At 47.6% G+C, this 12,636-nt stretch overlaps 1 protein-coding gene across 1 annotated transcript; it reads left to right on the plus strand.

Moving 5' to 3' along the window:
* The first annotated feature begins 3,728 nt into the window (after positions 1-3,728).
* On the plus strand, positions 3,729-4,875 carry LOC102835853 (histone H3.3-like). The gene is made up of 3 exons (XM_006869571.1): positions 3,729-3,857; positions 3,933-4,086; positions 4,176-4,875. The coding sequence occupies exons 1-3, from the start codon at positions 3,730-3,732 to the stop codon at positions 4,302-4,304; spliced, it is 411 nt and encodes a 136-aa protein (XP_006869633.1). The 5' UTR covers position 3,729; the 3' UTR covers positions 4,305-4,875.
* Positions 4,876-12,636: the final 7,761 nt, after the last annotated feature.

A 12,636-nucleotide genomic window follows, 5' to 3' on the forward strand; every position in this document is an offset into this window, starting at 1 on the left:
CCAGTGGAGATGGCTGCCTCCTTGTAGGTAGCGCAGGAGAAAGGAAAACCATTTCTGATTTTTCAAGTATAAATTTCTATTTTCTTGGGTGGAATGGGGTGAGTAGGAGTAAGGAGTGAGGATTAGGTTTAGGACTATGCCTGGGTCTAGGAGTGGCCTAGGACTTCATTTAGTGTTAGGGTTATGGTTAGGACTAGGGGTTGGGCTACAGCTAGGAGTAAGGTGTGGTCTGGTTTTTAGGGTTATAGTTGTTGTTAAGTGCTGTCAAGTTGATTCCAACCCATAGCAATCCTGTATAGAGTTTCCAAAGAGCGGCTGGTGAGCTTGAACCACCGACCTTGTGGTTCAAACAACTTTGCAGTCCAGCGCATTAGCTCACAGTGCCACACCAGGACTCCAGGGTTATAGGTAGGTTTATTTATATTTGTCTATTTTCTTGAAATCGACTTGATTTCGTCCTCCTATGGAAATTCTGTAACTACATTATTTCCTCTTTTTACTTTTATGTGTTTTGTTGTTACAGCTATCCCTGCGTCTCTATTTTCAGTCTTACAGGTCTGGGGAGTCCTGGTGTGGCGCTGTGGGTTAACGCACCAGACTGCAAAGCTGTTTGAAATGCAAGGTCAGTGGTTCAAGCTCACCAGCTGCTCCTTGGAAACCCTATTCAGGGTCAAGGCACTTGACTGACTCAAAGGCACTTAACAACAACAACGTTTTACTTTGGAGACTTCTGTATCTGGGTTAAGTACTGGGTGATATTGTCAGTATGTTCGTCTCAGGTTGTTGTGTACTGTTGGTTCGCGGTCCAAAAAACTCCCTTTAGTATATTTTTTTGGTAAGATTGGTCTGGCTTTTACAAGTTCTTGTGATTTCTGTTTATATGAAAATGACCTAACTTTGCCATGATAGTTGATGGGCAATTTTGCTGGATGAAAAATGATACTTGGCTGGCTTTTTTTCTTTTCAGTTTTATAGATGTCTTTCCATTGTTTTCTTGCCTGAGTAGTTTCTGCTGTGAAATCAGAGCTTAGTCTCATTAGCTCTCCTTTCTATGTAACTTTTTGTTTTTTCCCACAAGCTGCTCTCAGGATTCTTTCCTTGTGTTTGATTTTGAAAAGTTTGATTATGTCTTGGAGTTTTTCTTTTGGAGTCTAGCCTGTTTCAACTTTGTTCAGCTTCTCAAATGGTTGTTTTCTCATCTTTCACGATGTTAGGGAAGTTTTCTTCCAACAACTCTTGGACAGTATTCTGAGCAATTTCTATGAACCATCGGTTTCCAAAGACAAAAGTACTGGTTTTAACTTGCTGAATGATCGCTTACAGCTGGTGATGGAAACCGATGGTTCATAGAAATTGCTCAGTAGAATTCCTTCAAGTGGCTTTCAGGGCACGTGCCATACCTGCCACACCTTAGGTAAACCTCTATTGATACAGGACCTTTGATGTGGCAAGTAAATATTGAAGTATTTGTACTTAAGTTCAGATATTCCCTGAGTTGATGCAGCTATTTATATTTATTTAAATAATATAACATGATCAGTGGACTCTGAACAGGAGTGGAATGTCTAAGGCTCGATTTCAATTGTCTGAGCTCTGTTTGGCTATTCTTAATCTTAAATTGTTGTTAAATGTCATCGAGTTGATTTGACCTATAATGACCCTGTCTAGGGTTTCCAAGGAGCAGCTGGTGAGCTTGAACCACCGACCGTGCAGTTCAAACAGATTTGCAGTCTGGAGCATTAACCCACAGCACCACACCAGGACTCCTAACCTTAAGTGTTGTTGTTAAGTGCCTTCGAGTCGGTTCCGACCCATAGCGACCCTGAACAGGTTTCCGAGACTGTAAATCTTTACGGGAGCAGAAAGCCTAATCTTTCTCCCGCAGAGAAGCTGGTAGTTTCGAACTGCTGACCTTGTGGTTCATAGCCCGATTCGTAACCACTACACTACCAGAGCTCCTTCTAATCCTAAGTAGGCTTTGGTATTTTATATACTTGAGTCATCTGGAGAACTGAGTATTGAAATCCATCCAAGACATTTATGTAGGCAAAAGTGGGAATTAGAATTTTATACATTTGTCACGTTTCTTCAGAAGTAATATTTGCCAAGACATCCCCTTAAGCACAAGGACACATATTTAGTTGTTTCATTTATTTGTTGGTGTTTGTTGGTGGTGGGGTGCCACCAAGTCGGTTTTGACTCACAGCGACCCTGTATAGGGTTTCTGAGGCTGTAAATCTTTACGAGAGCAGAAAGCCTCATCTTTCTACTGCAGAGCCATTGTAGATTTCAACTGCTGACTTTACTTAAAGTTCAGCACCCCAGCTCATAATCCTCTACGCCATCAGGGCTCCTTGGTTATTCCTTATGTACATACAAATGTTGTCTTAGGATTGTTCCTTTCTGCCTAGTAATTAGAGAAATATGTTGCTTAGCAGGTTACTTCTTGAGGAACTCCAATGTTACTAAGACCCGGAGTGTTTTGCAACATACTCTACAAATACACAGAACAGTAGTACTTGTCAACTCAATTATTGACGTTCTTTCCTTTTTATCTATTATTTATCCTTCTCACCCCACCAACAAAACAGCTGTCATATGGTTAAAATGCATATGCATGAGACATACAATACTTGGTAATATAACAGTATTTGCTAATTCTAATTCTCATTTACACTGCGATTTGAACTATCAAAATGTTGTTACAGTTAAAAATTAAGGAACACTTGATTTTACACTGGGAAAATTACCCAAATGTCCTCTTATTCGCCTTCATTGCATTAACTTGATGCCAATAAGCTCAGACTCTGACCTACACGACTTTCAAGTCCTTCTTGGGACCAACGCAATTCATTTGCATTGACTTTCTATTGTAGAGCTTTGGAACCAAGGGAAGGATCCAAACATAGTTCCATTTTATCCAATCAGAGAAGCCTCTTAGTGCTTAACTTTGATTCGTCCATTTCTGTTTGCATACATCCAATCAGCAGTCTACTTTAACAGCCAATCAGTTATCTAGATAGCTACCAATCAGGGAACAGGGCCGAAGCACGGCCTTTGTGTCGGGGGATGTCAGCGCGTCGGCGAATGCGCCCGCCAATAGCAAAAGTCGTTGGTGTATGCAAATGAGTCCCCTATGACGCAGGGACGCAGCGTGAAGCGTGGATATAAAAACGGATGCGTCGGGGGGGCTGGGAGCGCAGAACGGTTTGGTGGATTGTCGGGAGAGCATCGTCTATTCGGCTAGGCGACTGCGGGTCTCCTTTGGACAGCGACAGCGACGCGGTGGTCCGGGAAGCGGCCTCAGACTTAAGTGTTTGGTAAGCGCCAGCGGCTTGCTCCGTGAGTCGAGGCCCCGGTGGCCTTTCCTCCCGCGAGTCGCGGCCGTTGCGTCGCCCAGGGGCGAACGTTGCGGGCGGCTCAGACCGATGGGGCTTCCCGTGGGGCTGGGGTCGGGAACTGCGTCTCCGCCCCTGCTCTGTCGCCCGCTTCCGGGCCGCGGGGCCTCCGCCCGACGCCGAAGGGAAGTGACTCCTCCCGGGGGAGGCGGCCGCCCGGCGCCGCCTGAGTCATTAGGGGAGGGGGAGGAGGCGGCCTCGGCCATCTGCCGCCGCGCGGTAGGGCGGGTGGGGCCGCGGGCGCTGGCTCGGCGCCCCCTATACTCGGGCGGGCGCGCAGGCAGGCGGGGGCGCGGCTTCACGCTGGGCTGCTGCCGCCCGCAGGTGAAAAATGGCCCGAACCAAGCAGACTGCCCGGAAATCCACCGGGGGGAAGGCCCCCCGCAAACAGCTGGCCACCAAGGCCGCCCGGAAGAGCGCTCCCTCTACCGGTGGGGTGAAGAAGCCTCATCGCTACAGGTAGGCGGGGCGGGTGGGCGGCCGGGCCGGAGGGGTCGCGGGCAGGCGCGCTGACCTCCCTCCCTGCTGGCTCAGGCCCGGCACCGTGGCGCTGCGGGAGATCCGCCGCTACCAGAAGTCCACCGAGTTGCTCATCCGGAAGCTGCCCTTCCAGAGGCTGGTGCGGGAGATCGCCCAAGATTTCAAGACAGACTTGAGGTTCCAGAGCGCGGCCATCGGCGCCCTGCAGGTGAGGCCGCTGGTCCCGGGGGCAGGGCAGGGGGCGGGATTGCGTTGTCGCTTCCCCGCTGAGCCTAATTGGCCGCCTCTTGTCCGCAGGAGGCCAGCGAGGCGTACCTGGTGGGCCTGTTTGAAGACACCAACCTGTGCGCCATCCACGCCAAGAGAGTCACCATCATGCCCAAAGACATCCAGCTGGCCCGCCGGATACGGGGGGAGCGAGCTTAAGCGCCAGGCGGTTTTTATGGTGTTTTGTAGTAAATTCTGTAAAATACTTCGGTTTAATTTGTGACTTTTTTTGTAAGAAATTGTTTATAATATGTTGCATTTGTACTTAAGTCATTCCATCTTTCACTCAGGATGAATGCGAAAAGTGACTGTTGACAGACGTCAGTGATGTGGGCACTGTGGCTCAGGCGGGACAAGTTGCTGATCCGCAGAAGGGATGGGTGATCACTTCTTGCTTCTCATGATGCATGTTTCTGTATGTTACTGACTTGTTGGGTAGCTATTAAGGTACTAGAATTGAGAACTGTGTACAGGGTCCTTTTGCAATAAAACTGGTTATGACTTGATCCACGTGTTTAACAATTGGGGCTGTTAAGTCTGACCAAACATCACTGTGATAGAAATGTGGGCTTTTCCAAGGGGGAGGATCCAGGTCTTAACCACAGTGTAACCTACCGTTTCCTAAAAAAACAGTAAACCTGGCAGCTATAGAATACACTATGTGCATTTATAATAGCTATTTTATATATTGTAGTGTCGACATTTTTAAATTAAATGTTTTACATTTACATGTGGTGGGGAGTCTTGTCATTCAGGTGTGTGTAATTTAGAGTCCAGTGGGTTTGCCTCTCACTAGATGCACTTGTTCTCTTGTAGTGAAATGCTCTGCCGCGCTCTACCTTGCATAAGTCCTCATTCTACCACGTGTTTAACTAACCCTCCAGCTGATACTGCAGACACTAACAGGGGATTTATTTTATAAGGGCTCTGGACTATCTAATACCAGTTATTCACACCAGCATCATCCGTTAACTATCTTCAGAGCTAGTTAGTGTGCCGCTTTTTGTTGTTTAGTGGTTGATCTCGTAACTAGGTTGAATTTTTCTCCTCTACAAAGAGGAACCAATACTGAAGTTCTTTTCCTTGTGGAGTTTGTTCTAACAACCCTCAGTTTTGGACTTGCTGTCTGGGAAGGGGGCACATGACTCCAGCTTCTTGTTCCCCTGCTGATTACTAGGGGGTGTTGTGATAGGTGACACATCTAGTCTAGTGGCCTGGAGAAAATCAGAGGTGGCCTTCAAAGGGGTTTCAAAATTTATCCTTTTATTGAAGGTTTTTTAGGTCAATTATCAATTATGTGTTGACTAAATTTACCAATAAACTTGTTTATCCATCTAGATCTGAAGTTTGAATATACAGAACTTCAGAAGTAAATTTTGCTAAATAGTTGAGGAATTTTTCTTCCATTACTGAAAGCATGTAAATGAATCCTCTTCTAAATCCCATAAAAATTCCATAAGCCACCTCCTAATATTGTGAAGGAATCGCGTATTTTCATCACATTCAAGGTACCATCTGAGACACAAGTAGTTTAAAGTTCTAGGACTATTTTGAGGATCTTGTTCCATGAACCTGGTTTGCTAGCAGGTTTATAGAAATGTATACAACAGGGTCTTTGAATGTGAATCCATAGACAACGTTCGTTGTTCAGCTAAGTCATTTCAAAACCTCCACTTTAGAGCAGTGACATCCTCCACTGCAGCACATAGTACACTGATTCCAGTAAGACCAGGCACAGGAACAAGCAGCACGCAGAAAACGCATTCTTTATTATGTTCAAAGTTTGGAGCTGTAGAGTCTTTGCCTTAAATATAAGTTGCTGTTTTGAGACAGTTTACAATTTGAAGGTTTTCTTTATTAAAAAGGAAGGCACACCAGAGTGGAGCTGCTTTGGCAGTTTTCATATCTTGAAGGTCTGGATGGGGTGTCAGGTGGGGCTCATTACAGTGTAAAGTGATTTTACTAGAAGATCCTAATGGCTCTTGAGATGAACAAGTGTCATATCTGACCATTTGGATGAAGCTGGATCAGAGTGTCTAGTAGTGTACAAGTATACACAGGGGACACACAAATACTAGAGACGGTGTTTGAGGTGTTACTATGCAACCTGTAATAACACAACTGGGTGGCACTGTTGAGCTTTCTCCCCAGTCTGCAGCCTCTCCCGATTTTACTGAAATCTGCTACTGAAATCTGCTAAAGTGCAACTCCCTTTCACACTAATTGCTTGCATTTTAACCGCAGTCAAAGGTGCTTTTTGGTTTTTGGAAGTAGTGCCCACACATCGCTTAGCTAAGGTGATGGAACAGTCTGTAAGGAGAAACAGTAAAAAGTTGGAGCCCATGAAGGTACCCTGTGCCCTTGATGGATGAGACAAAAATAAAGTTGTTGAAGTTAGACTTTCTCATCTTGTTAATGGTTTTCATTTGACAACTTACCTTGCACGATTTTCTGTGGGGAAATACACAAAAGTTTTGCCTTATTCAGTTGGGGGGGGGGGAGGATTATATTCAATGAAACAAGTGAATCCCTGACTGTAAACTTGGGTGTTCATAATAGTCTTAATTGGGGATGAATTCTATGGTGCCTCGCCTCACATGTCTACCTGAGAATTTGGTGATGTGATGTGGGATGGAGTGCCTAGTGAGGCTTGTGTAAAAACAAAACAAGCCAGCTTTGAAGGGCTTGGCTGCTGTTTGTTTTGTGCAGACAAGTATTAACAGTCCTGGGGTGGCGCTGTGGATTAATGTACAAGACTGCAAAGTGGTTTGAACTGCAAGGTCCGGTAGTTCAAGTTCATCAGCTGCTCCTTGGAAACCCTATACAGGCTCATTATGGATTGGGACCAACTCTATGGCACTTAACAAACGTATTTACATTTAAGGATCTGTCTGGTACCACAGTGGTTATGGGTCAGGCTGATAATCTCAAGATCATCAGTTCTGCAAGAGAAAGATGAGGCTTTCTGCTCCCGTAAGGATTTACATCCTTGGAAACCCTTGTACAGGGTTGCTGTGAGTCGGAACCGATTCCAGGGCACATCAGGATGAGTCAGACTTGACTCCACAGCACAGTATTAAATTTGGTCCGTACGAAGCGAGGACTTTTTATCTAGAAACATGGGCCCCGGTTGCTTGTTCATAAACTATAGGAAAGGTAATTAATGGGGGAGGGATGGAGGAGTATGATGGGATTGCTTTGCTTTGGGGTGGTCATTTTGGTTTAACTTCTGAGTCCTGGTCTCACTTGAGCACCATTAGTACCCCAGGTCTTGTGTCTGGCACAGGGAACTAGACTTGAGAGCACAGCAAAGAACACCCCCAACCAAGGATGTGGTCAATCTGACAGAATGACCATGAGCTGGTAGACTAGACAGGACATGTGTTTTGTCATACGTTACTAAATCATTTCTCAACTGTCTCCACTGGGGCCCTTTCTGAGACACTGCAGGCATAACCCTATATGTTTGCAGGACTGGGTCTGCAGCAGTTGGAGGCAGGGCAACAGAACACAGTCCCACAGCTGTCTGCCTGGAGAACTCCAGTTTTTTGTTGATTTTTTTCCTCAGGACCCTGTGTGCCAGGATGGGGGTGGGTGGGGGGGGGATTCTTGGCCCAGGGCAAATCTGTTAAAGTACCATCCAGTCAATTCTGACTCAGACCGTGTATTACAGGGGTTCCAAGCAGCTCTGGTAGCGTAGTGGTTACGAATCGGGCTGCGAACCTTAAGGTCAGCTGTTTGAAACTACCAGCCGCTCCGCGGGAGAAAGATGAGGCTTTCTACTCCCGTAAAGATTTACACCCTCGGAAACCCTGTACAGGGTCGCTATGGGTCGGAACCGACTCGACGGCACTTAACAACAACAACAACAAGCAGTGGATGGGTTTGAACCACTAAGCTTGTGGCTACCCGTCCAGTGCTGATACAACAGTGCCACACCAGGACTCAGTGTATCCTTCAGTCTTCCCAATCTCAGTTACCTTGTATCTCGGGTAATGTGACACACCTGGGTACCCAGTGCCCACCTTGAAACCCAGTCAACTCCCTTGGCCTTTGTTAGAAGCTGCCCCATGCCAGGTAGTAAGGCAAGATCTCAACTGGGGTGGTGCACCTTGTTGGGTCTTCACAATAATTCATTCACTCTTCCCCAGCTGTGCCTCTGCCTGCCCCCTCGGCATTCCTCTGAGAGATGCCCTGATCTTGCCCATAACATCACCAAACTGGATCACTCCAGCCATCTGGGTCTGGCTTCTGATCTGCCAGATTAGCACAAATGCCCAGCTTTCCAGGTACCCCTCCGAAACCATAGGCCTGGAAGAAAGGAAAGACCAGAAAACGAAAACAGTGGATTCAGATGCTTAGGAACCCTGTTGTACTGGGTTTCAGAGACTTACTCTTGGGAGCAGAAAACCTTCTCTTCCACAGAGCAGCTGTTGGTTTGAACTGCCAACTTGGCTGTTTATCCAGTGTTTATCCCACAGTGCCCAGATTCCTGCTGACCCAACTCAAAAGCAGTCTCAAGAAGGCTGAGGGCACTGTCTCAGACAAGGCTGTTCTTTGGCCCCTTCGTCAGATCTGGGGGTGGAATTTATACACTGAGGGAGGGGCCAGCGATTGATACCCTTTCTCCTGGGGGCCCCCTGTTCTTGTGGATCTGCTGACTGCCTAATAGCCCCAGGCAGTTTGGCATCTCCCATCTGTGTATCACCTCTCCCAGTAAAGAGTCTTGAAGCTCCCCATTGACACACACCAGTCCATCCTGGCTTCACCTGAACACCAGGCTTAGTTCCCGGTAGGGGCCAGTCTCCCAGATCAGGTGCGCCCAGGAAATGGGCACTTTAGCCTACCTGTCCTGAGCAGAGGACCCTCTGCCCTCCACCCACAACTACTCCATTGCCTTTCCCCAAGGAGGAAACCTGGAGGGATGTACTCCAGCCACCACCGCTACTACGAAGTGAAGGCCTCATGGAGGCCACGGCAATGAGACCAAACATCTAGAAAGGGGGGTTGGGGGTCTTGGAAGTAGACGCCCAAGATCAATTTGTCTGGGTGGAAGAGGGCACCCTCAGCACCCATACCGCCCAGGGAGGGCTCAGGAGGCACAGGCTCTGCAGAAGCTGTCCCCCACACCGTGGTTCACAACCCCAGTCCTCAGTCCTCACACATCTGTGGCTCTCCAATACCAGTGACAATGCTCTGAGGAAAAAAGGACCAGTGGGCTGAGGTTTAGAGCAGATGGTTTTTTGTTGAGACATGGGCTCCATGAACCCTAGCTTCTCCTCCTATTCCTATGTCTCACTATTGGACGTACTGGACCTTAGAACCTTATCTGTAAGCTCTTCACTGAGCCACGGGGATCAGCCTGCAGAGTGGGCGGGATGAGAGAGGAAGTCCAAAACCGTGGCATTACAGGCCCAAGGGTCTTGCTGCAGCCACAGGCCCCTTCCTCCAGCTATTCTCAGCCCTCTTGCCCACCTCCAGGGGCCTAGAGACCTGTGCCAGCCAGCAGTTTCCTAGCCACTGTGAGATGTAAGAAGAGGCAGCCATGCCCTGAGCTGTCAGCTCAGCAGTTTCTTTCATCTGAATTTTCTCCATGGCACGGACAGCAGAGTCGTTGGCCTAGAGGGCAGAGGCTTCCAAAGCAGGGCAGGGGCACCAAGTTAGGAGAAAGCCTGCAGCTGCCCCTCTTAACTGTGTCTGGGGCCAGGAAGGGACAAGCAGTTTGGCCTGACCCACAGCAGACTCCAGGCATGTTTGCTGAACAAACAGCTCCAGTGGCACCACAGCCCAGCTGGGTTGATCTGGACCACGCATCGGTGGCAAAGCCACAGTCTACCTCCTAAAACAGGAGCCCGGGTAGCGTAGTGGTTACGAGTCAGGCTGCCAACCTCAAGGTCAGCAGTTCCACGGGAGAACGATGAGGCGTTCTGCTCCTGTAAAGATTTACAGTCTGGGAAACCCTGTGCAGGGTCACTATGAGTCGGAACCGACTCCACAGTACTTAACAACCACCTCTTTGGAAACTCCCAGATTCCGCAGTGATGCTCCGAAGTGAATGCCCCTCCTGTCCTCACTCAGAAGAGGCTGAACTTCCTATATTGACACTAATGGGCAGAAGGTGGTAGATTAGCAACTGCAGTTGGCCTGGGGTGCTCATGGGAGCAGAGTAGTGGCTGAGAGAACAGGTATCAGGTCAGACAGACGTAAGTTTAAGGCCCAGTTCTTTTCAGATGAATTCCTCCTCATCTGTAAAGTGGTCATAATAACACCTCCTCAATAGGCTGGTTGTAAGGACCTCATGAAATCACCTGTGCAAAACCTGGTTGGTAACGATTTCAAACCTGCAGGCATTGAGTTGGTTCTGACTCACAGCGGTCCTAAAGGACAGAATAGAATTACCCATAAAGGCTCTATGTCATCTTTATGGCTGCACACTGCTGCAGCTTTCTGGAAACCAAGAAGTAGCTGGTGAGTTCAAACTACGACCTTTATTTGATTAGCTGCAGACTGCTTAACCTCCGCACCACCAGGGTTCCTGTTCAAGTTCTGGAGGTGACTGTAACAACAGTTAACAGAAGTTACAGGACTCCTGGTGTGGCTCTGTAGGATCAGCACTGGACTGTGAACCACAAGGTTGGCCATTTAAACCCACTCAGCTGCCCTATAAAGGGTTTCCAAGGAGCAGCTTGTGGGTTTGAACTGCTGACCTTCTAGTTCATAGACGAGTGCTGAACCTACAGAGCCACACCAGGAGTCCAAGGAGGGCCTGTTAGGTTGTTAAATGCCATCAAGTCAGTTCTGACCCATAGCGACCCTGTATAGGGTTTCCAAGGAAGAAGCGGCTGGTGAGCTTGAACCGCCAACCTTGTCGTTCAAACCAACTTTGCAGTCCAGTGTGCTAGCCCACAGCGCCACACTAGGACTCAAAGGAGGGCCTTAGGGGTAAGAAGTTGGTGCAGAAGAATTCAGAACCTGGCAGAGAGGGGTAATCCTCAATGGTGGGCCAGGTCTCACCGTGGCCTGGACAAATAAATATTCCTCAGCACTTACTGTAGGTCTGAGCCTACCTGGATATCCTGTCCAGACACGGAATTCCTACCACTGGCCAGGATGTATTGGGAACCCCCTCCTGCAACCTCGGACCTTCTCAGTTTGATGTGTACTAGTCCTGACTCTGCTGATACAAATGAGTTTCTCACCTGCAGATCCGAGAACAGATCTTGGGGTGTGGTGCCCCATTAAGGGGCCACTTCCCCTCAATCCTATGACATCTGGGCAGGAAATGGGACGGAAGGTTAAGGATCAAGGTAGACTTTCTTTTGAATAAATGGTGGGTAACTCACTAGATAAGATTAAAAACTGGAGAGTAAACAAGTGTCTCAAAATCAATGTTTCAGAGTCCATCTGAAGAAGCCAGGGGCACTTCCCCTGATAAATCCAGGTTCTGCAGGAAAAACTGAGCAGTCCGAAGGATAAAGGTGTGCCCGATGAGCATGAGCGTGCTTTCAATTAAAATCAAATAATTGAAACAATAAACCAGGATACAGTTCTTTCTCCACTTCTGGGTTGCAGCAAAGAAACCCTGGTGGCACCGTGGTTAAGCACTCAGCTGTTAACAGAAAGGTTGGTAGTTTGAACCCACCAACCCCTTGTTGGGAGGAAAATGTGGAAGTCTCCTCCCATAAAGCTAAGAGCTGTGGAAGCACTATGAGGCAGTTGTACTCTGTTCTGTAGGATCACTATGAGAAGTCTATGGCAACAGTTTTGGCAGATTTATGGCCATGTGTAACTGCCAACCAGCCCATGGCAGGCTGAGGTTTTCTCTTGTGGGGTAATTGCATGCTGGAAACCGCAATAATACCTGCTGAATAAATGGGTAATTGGTAACAACAGCAAACATTATCCTGTGCTTCCTAAGTGCCAGGTGCACGCTGTGCACTTTATGAAGTTAATCACAGCCACTTCCTCTTATAACAGTCTGTCTGGGAAGAACCACTAGTCAGTTTACAGATGGAAAACTGAGGCTCAGAGTGGCTGAGTCATTTGCCTGAGATCACACAGCAGTAAGGATGGAGTCTGGGGCTCAGGTCTGTTGAAAGTCCAAGTCGAGGTGATTAAGAGAAGAGGAGAGTTGCTGGAGAAAGAGGTTGCCAGCAACCCTGGTGTAACACTGTACAATAAGCACTGGACTGCTAACCACAAGGTTTGCGGTTCAAACCCACTAGCTGCTTCTCGGAAACCTTATACAGAGTCGCTATGATTTGAAATCAACTCAACACCTAACAAAAATAGCAGCGTGTGATGAGCGCTGTCCTAACAGCTAGCTTTGGAGGGAAGCATGGTCTCTGAGTCAGTTCTGTTTCAACCATCCCTAAGGGCTACTCCATGTTATTTGGTTTTTGCTTTTGCTTTTGGACTTTTCCTTATCATACCAAAAAATGGTTTACTGAAGGTCCGTCAGAGGAAATTAGCAATTGCTTTTATTTTATTT

This window comes from Chrysochloris asiatica, unplaced genomic scaffold (genome assembly GCF_000296735.1).
Source record: "Chrysochloris asiatica unplaced genomic scaffold, ChrAsi1.0 scaffold00132, whole genome shotgun sequence".
NCBI lineage: Eukaryota > Metazoa > Chordata > Mammalia > Afrosoricida > Chrysochloridae > Chrysochloris > Chrysochloris asiatica.

Excerpts from the sequence above, each read along its gene's own strand:
- LOC102835853 (XM_006869571.1), top strand. The coding sequence starts at position 3,730 with ATGGCCCGAACCAAGCAGACTGCCCGGAAATCCACCGGGGGGAAGGCC. Across the intron at positions 3,858-3,932 it reads AAGAAGCCTCATCGCTACAG|GCCCGGCACCGTGGCGCTGC; the intron begins GTAGGCGGGGCG and ends CTGCTGGCTCAG. Across the intron at positions 4,087-4,175 it reads CGGCCATCGGCGCCCTGCAG|GAGGCCAGCGAGGCGTACCT; the intron begins GTGAGGCCGCTG and ends TCTTGTCCGCAG.